This window comes from Miscanthus floridulus, chromosome 7, assembly GCF_019320115.1.
Source record: "Miscanthus floridulus cultivar M001 chromosome 7, ASM1932011v1, whole genome shotgun sequence".
Lineage (NCBI taxonomy): Eukaryota > Viridiplantae > Streptophyta > Magnoliopsida > Poales > Poaceae > Miscanthus > Miscanthus floridulus.
In genome coordinates this window covers 109,625,974-109,632,789 of record NC_089586.1, presented here as the reverse complement: position 1 = coordinate 109,632,789, position 6,816 = coordinate 109,625,974, and the positions used below count along the sequence as shown (strand labels likewise).

Genomic DNA, 6,816 nt, shown 5'->3' with positions numbered 1-6,816 from the left:
GCCGCCCAGAACACCGCACCGGCAGCCGGTACCGCTCCAATGGGCGAATGCAGCACGGAGTACAGGGGCCTCCCCGACGCCAATGGCGAGGACGCGGGGTCGGTGCCGGTGCCGGCGGCGCTCCGCAAGGTCTCCATCGTCCCGCTCGTTTTCCTCATCTTCTACGAGGTCTCCGGAGGGCCGTTCGGCATCGAGGACAGCGTGGGCGCGGCGGGGCCGCTCCTCGCCATCATCGGCTTCCTGGCCCTCCCCGTCATCTGGAGCATCCCGGAGGCGCTGATCACGGCGGAGCTTGGCACCATGTTCCCGGAGAACGGCGGGTACGTCGTGTGGGTCGCCTCGGCGCTCGGCCCCTACTGGGGATTCCAGCAGGGGTGGGTGAAGTGGCTGAGCGGCGTCATCGACAATGCCCTGTATCCCGTCCTCTTCCTGGACTACCTCAAGTCCGCCGTGCCGGCGCTGGGCGGCGGCCGGCCGAGGGCGTTCGCGGTGCTCGGACTCACGGCGTTGCTGACGCTGCTCAACTACAGGGGGCTCACCGTCGTCGGGTGGGTCTCCATATGCCTCGGGGTGTTCTCCATCCTGCCTTTCTTCGTCATGGGGCTCATCTCGCTGCCCAGGCTCCGGCCGGCCAGGTGGCTGGTGGTCGACCTCCACAACGTCGACTGGAACCTGTACCTCAACACGCTGTTCTGGAACCTCAACTACTGGGACTCCATCAGCACGCAGTCCGGCGAGGTGGACAACCCGGGCAAGACGCTGCCCAAGGCGCTCTTCTACGCGGTCATCTTCGTGGTAGTGGGCTACCTGTACCCTCTCCTCGCCGGGACCGGCGCGGTGCCGCTGGACAGGGGCCAGTGGAGGGACGGCTACTTCTCGGACCTCGCCAAGCTCCTCGGCGGCGCGTGGCTCATGTGGTGGGTGCAGGCGGCGGCGGCGCTGTCCAACATGGGCATGTTCGTGGCGGAGATGAGCAGCGACTCGTACCAGCTGCTGGGCATGGCGGAGCGGGGCATGCTGCCGGCCTTCTTCGCGCGGCGGTCGCGGCACGGGACGCCGCTGGTGGGCATCCTCTTCTCGGCGTCGGGCGTCCTGCTGCTCTCCTCGCTGAGCTTCCAGGAGATCGTGGCCGCCGAGAACTTCCTCTACTGCTTCGGCATGCTGCTCGAGTTCATCGCCTTCGTGCTCCTGCGCGTGCGCCGGCCCGACGCGCCGCGGCCGTACCGCGTCCCGCTCGGGACCGCCGGGTGCGTCGCGATGCTGGTGCCGCCCACGGCGCTGATCGTCGTCGTGCTGGCGCTGTCGACGCTCAAGGTGGCGCTGGTCAGCCTCGGCGCCGTGGGCATCGGGCTCGTGCTGCAGCCGGCCCTGAGGTTCGTTGAGAAGAAGGGTCTGCTCCGGTTCGCCGTCAATTCGGACCTGCCGGACATCGGCGTTGGCCGTTCACCCGCCTCGGCGGAGGAGCCGCTAGCACCATAGCGAAACCGATATGGATTTGGCATTTTGCATTTGCGAAGCAAACTGGAAAAAAAAAAGGTTGGAATGGTGTTCAGGTGATTGTCTCCGGATGACTGCGAGCTTGAGTCGCACTGCAAGTTTGCAACAAAGGCAGGACGGGTACCTGTGTGGCTGTGTTCACTGTTCAGCTTGAACCTGCAGTATTCACCATGGCCCCCGGGTGTAAGGGTGCGTTTAGATCCAAAAAATTTTGGATTTTGGCTCACTGTAGCATTTCGTTTGTATTTGGTAATTAGTGTCTAATTATGGACTAATTAGGTTCAAAAGTTTCGTCTCGCGATTTCTCGACCAACTGTGTAATTAGTTTTTTTTTCGTCTACATTTAGTACTCCATGCATGTGCCGCAAGATTCGATGTGACAGTTACTATGCAAAATTTTTTGGCAACTAAACGGGGCCTAAGTTGTACTGCACGCTGGAGGCCTAGTTCAATTTTTTGGTCCGATCCGATCTCCTAGCCCTGGAACTGGAAGAGGCAGCGTTCTACTCCAGGAAACCCTTTCGTGGCATCACCCGTAGTTCGATCTTCGATCTGAACACTTTGCAGCATAACAACGCTCTGATACTAATGCCTAATGACCGTGTCCAATTTTCGACGCCAAAAAACAGCACACCAGACATCCAATACAACCAAACCCTCTCCCTCAGGGAGCCAACACATCTGGAAGCTACACCCGCACCTCAATAGTTGAGACAGCAATTGCTAGCTCATATATTAAGAAACTTTTTTTGCGAGTACATTTGCCACGTTCGCTTGACTAAAAGTACTGTTGGCTAATTTGTTGTGAGAGTATCTAACAACCTGTGCATGAGACGTACTCTCATACGTATAATCTAACTCAAAACTTTTCACTATTGGTCCCGTATCTTATCTTTCCCCCAACTAGGGCGCGTTTAGGTCGGTTGGAATCGGCATTTGCACAGTGTTTGATGTGACGGCAAATACTGTAGCAATTTCGTTTGTATTTGTGAATTATTGTCCAAACATTGACTAATTAGGCTCAAAAGATTCGTCTCGCAAAGTTTAACCAAACTGTGCAATTAGTTTTTGATTTCATCTACATTTAGTACTCCATACATGTACCACAAGTTTGATGTGATGGAGAATCTTCTTTTTGCACAGTGCCAAAGTTGGGAGTTTGGGGGACTAAACAAGGGCCTACCTCCATTCTCTCCGTCTCTCAAGACCACATTCCATGATAGCTCCAGGCGCCATGCTCGCGCTCGCTCGCCACAACTACAGACTACTTTTCTGCCCTGTGCTCGCGCTGGTGCGTTGTCGCCGTTGTCCCACGCTCAAGCGTAGCCAGGGATTTCGGCCTGTTCGACTGGTATTAAAGTTAGCTGATAAGTCGGTCGAAACTGTTTTATTATGAGAGAAAAATACTGTAGATTCTAGCTGATAAGTTCAAACGAACATGCCCTTCATGTTGATAAGTCGGCTGAAAGTGGTCAGGAGAAGGGTCTAATTGTTTTCAAACTTGTATTCTTACATGGAAACGGAAACGGAAACGGAATGAGGAAAGCTAGTAAGAGAAACAATATCGGAAACACGAGATATCGGAAACGGAACAAACTGATCGGGAACTCATCGATAAAGGTCGGGAGATGAACTCCAAGCAGGAACACCGACTGACCACTTCAAATCATCAGTGCTTGTTTAGTGCTCAAAAAGTTTCTCAAAAAGTGCTACAGTAGCCATCATATTGAATCTTGCGATACGTGTATGGAGCATTAAATGTAGACAAAAAAAAAACTAATTGCACAGTTTGGTTGGAAATTGCGAGACGAACGTTTTGAGCCTAATTAGTCCATGATTGAACATTAATTGCCAAATAAAAACGAAAGTGCTACCGTAGCCAAATTTTCAAAATTCGCGAACTAAACACGCACTCAGTACAACGCAGCAGATACAAATATAATGTCCATAGCTGTCATAAGCAGCATCAGCACAAGATAGAACATACCAATACAAGTTCAAGTGTTCGACGATTTAACACGTTAAAATAAGTTCAACTACAAACCGATCATGCCAACAGGGCAACACTCAAAACACTAAAGACCAAGTGTCCATTGTCTAGCTCTCCATCACCAATGCACCATCTCATTCCTTCGCAGCCAAGCCAACATCAAAAGGCATCAAGATAGCACTCAACAAGACAACAACTAGTCAAAGCTGTGGTCCAGGTCTCTTGCATGACGCCCCTCTCCCTCTTCATCGTCAACGCTGTCAGCAACTTTAGATCATCCTACAACAAGGCAAATGGCAAATGTAGTACACAACAAAGAAAATGTGTTTGAATAAGATGGTTCAAAATCATACCTCGAGCATAAATTTTGAAGCAATGGCCTTAATAACCTCCAGATCACAGACAATTGAACCAATTTTCTTATCTAAGAAAAAAAGGACATAAATTATCAAAGGAAAAGTTTTGTGGGAAAAAATACATGAATTTAAATTGTAGGGGTGTTGTTTTTATGGATTGGTGCTTGTACAGAAGACGAGAGTCGAAATTATCTATCCATTATTAAAAAAAAAGGAAACAAAGCTATCAACACCTCTAAAGCAGCCGCCATTGGTCATACCGCATAAGGGACGGCTCGGATATTTCTTTTTTTCAGCTTAGCAGCCAGAACTATTATGACAGGCGGGCCCAGCTTAGATTTGCATCCACCAGCCAGAACTATTATGACAGGCGGAGTCGCGAGCGACCACGTTCCGCTCACAATATCCGACCAAACAGGCAAACACTAGCTTCGAGCCAGTGAAGCAAAACACGTTCTACAGAAATCCTTCATCCATCCACCCTTCACCAGTTCACCGCGCTAGTGGCCGGCGTCCGGCGACGATGAGCACCCGCGCGGCAGGATCCGTCCTCCTCCGCCAACTGGGGCCGCGCGTCTTCGGCCCTGTTTCCTCCTCTCCGGCGACAATGAGCCCTGTTTCCTCCTCTCCGCCGAGGCCACCGCTGGCCCTGGCCGTCGGCGGGGAACGGGGCGGGGCGGCCGTGTGGGTGCGGCTGCTGTCCACCTCCGCCGCCGAGGCGAAGGAGGAGGCGGCGGCGTCCAAGGGGAACACAGGAAGCACCGCGGCGGCGAAGGCGGAGGCGGCGGAGGCCGCTAAGGAGGGTGACGGAAAGAGAGACAAAGTGGTGAGCAGCTACTGGGGCGTCGCACCGTCGAAGCTGATGAGCAAGGACGGCGTCGAGTGGAGGTGGTCTTGCTTCAGGGTGAGTAGCGCACCGACTAAAGGCCGCGTTTTTCGCTGATCGGCGTCTCAATTGGCGTGTCTGGTGTGCTAATTTTGCAGCCATGGGAGACGTACAAGCCGGACACCTCGATCGATCTCACCAGGCACCATGAACCCAAGGTGCTGCTCGACAAGATCGCCTACTGGACCGTCAAATTGCTGCGCGTGCCCACCGACATATTCTTCCAGGTGATCCCTGCTGTGCTCGCCCCTCCCATTTCCTTGGAACATCCATGTCAGTCTCCAACAAAACTGGCCAGAGCCACCCTGAAGAATTCGATCTTCCCGAGTATTTTGCTAACATGACGAGTTAATTGGCGCAGAGGAGGTACGGTTGCCGCGCCATGATGCTGGAAACGGTGGCGGCGGTGCCGGGGATGGTGGGCGGCATGCTGCTGCACCTGCGCTCGCTCCGCCGCTTCGAGCACAGCGGCGGCTGGATCCGGGCGCTGCTGGAGGAGGCGGAGAACGAGCGCATGCACCTCATGACCTTCATGGAGGTGGCCAAGCCCAAGTGGTACGAGCGCGCGCTCGTCCTCGCCGTGCAGGGCGTCTTCTTCAACGCCTACTTCCTCGGCTACCTCATCTCCCCCAAGTTCGCGCACCGTGTCGTCGGCTACCTCGAGGAGGAGGCCATCCACTCCTACACCGAGTACCTCAAGGACCTCGAGGCCGGCAAGATCGAGAACGTCCCCGCGCCGGCCATTGCCATCGACTACTGGCAGCTCCCAGCTGATGCGACGCTCAAGGATGTGGTTATCGTGGTGCGCTCCGACGAGGCGCACCACCGCGACGTCAATCACTTTGCGTCGGTATGTCCACTCCGTTGGCAAGAACAAGATTACCTCTACCGAATCTTAGATGGTTCAAACGAAGTATTACGTATGCGGTGTCTGAATTCCTTTGCTTCTGATGTGCAGGACATTCATTTCCAGGGTATGCAGCTCAAGGAGACACCTGCGCCGCTTGAATACCATTGAACAATCTGGATGCTTGAGAATTCCAGTTCTTCATTTTTGCTAGATGTAGGTTGATGCTTGAGAAATAAAATGCCTGGCTGCTATGAGTAGCAAAGATCTCGTGGGTTATTCCTAAATCTTTTTCGTGTGTGTTTGTAAGTAGAGATTCAGACATTGATACGTGCTTGACGCTGGAGCTCACTGGATCTTCTCCTGAAACGTACCATTGACTTGGTTGGTTCCGCATTTTTGTTGTTTGATCTAAAGTTCTGAACCTTGTTTTCGGAAACCTTTTATTTTCCAGTGGCCACTTTCCGACAGCTAAATGCAACTACCCATACACGACTAAGGCCGGCTTGGTGGAGTTTGGCTAGCTGTGTACAAGGAACCATTTTTAGGCCCGTGTAGATCTCTTAAGAAAAATAAAAAAGGGTTAAGTCCAATTTACACCCTCCAATTTGCTGCAAAGTTCGAATTTCAACCTCGAACTTCAAAACCGGACAACTTTGGTCCTCGAACTCTCGAAAAAGTTCAACTTTCAATCTTCTAGCGGTTTTGCGGATGAACAGTAACTTTTGGTATTTTCGGGAGCGCCGAAATTTTATATTATTTTTTTGAGCATCTTAACGTCCTCAAATAAAAAAACTCAAAACTACAAAGTTTTAGATCTCATCGAGGTCTACAATTTACATATAAAAATTATCTTCATCCGACATCGTATTGAAGGGTTTTCTATTTTTTAAAATTTGAGTCTCATCACGCGATAAAATATGGTGCTGAAATTTTATATTATTTTTTTGAGTATCTTACTGTCATCAAATGAAAAAACTCAAAACTACAAAGTTGTAGATCTCATCGAGTTCTACAATTTACATATAAAAATTATCTTCATCCGACATCGTATTGAAGGGTTTTCTATTTTTTGAAATTTGAGTCTCATCACGCGTGAAACAATTTTGTCGCGTGATGAGACTCAAATTTTAAAAAATAGAAAACCCTTCAATACGATGTCGGATGAAGATAATTTTTATATGTAAATTGTAGACCTCGATGAGATCTACAACTTTATAGTTTTGAGTTTTTTCATTTG

General features: G+C 51.1%; 2 protein-coding genes across 3 annotated transcripts; both read left to right on the top strand.

Annotated features, from left to right (window-relative positions):
• LOC136464227 (polyamine transporter PUT1) lies at positions 1 to 1,483 on the top strand. Its single transcript, XM_066463187.1, has one exon. It carries the CDS (start codon positions 40 to 42, stop codon positions 1,477 to 1,479), a length of 1,440 nt encoding a protein of 479 aa, XP_066319284.1. The 5' UTR covers positions 1 to 39; the 3' UTR covers positions 1,480 to 1,483.
• Positions 1,484 to 4,232: 2,749 nt separating this feature from the next.
• LOC136464226 (ubiquinol oxidase 1c, mitochondrial-like) lies at positions 4,233 to 5,971 on the top strand. 2 transcript variants are annotated; one of them, XM_066463186.1, is made up of 5 exons: positions 4,233 to 4,573; positions 4,625 to 4,747; positions 4,828 to 4,956; positions 5,091 to 5,579; positions 5,688 to 5,971. In XM_066463186.1, exons 1-5 carry the CDS (start codon positions 4,367 to 4,369, stop codon positions 5,745 to 5,747), a joined length of 1,008 nt encoding a protein of 335 aa, XP_066319283.1. In that variant the 5' UTR covers positions 4,233 to 4,366; the 3' UTR covers positions 5,748 to 5,971. The 2 variants fall into 2 exon arrangements, with proteins under 2 accessions (XP_066319283.1, XP_066319282.1); XM_066463185.1 differs by having other exon boundaries at positions 4,233 to 4,747.
• The last annotated feature ends 845 nt before the right edge of the window (positions 5,972 to 6,816 follow it).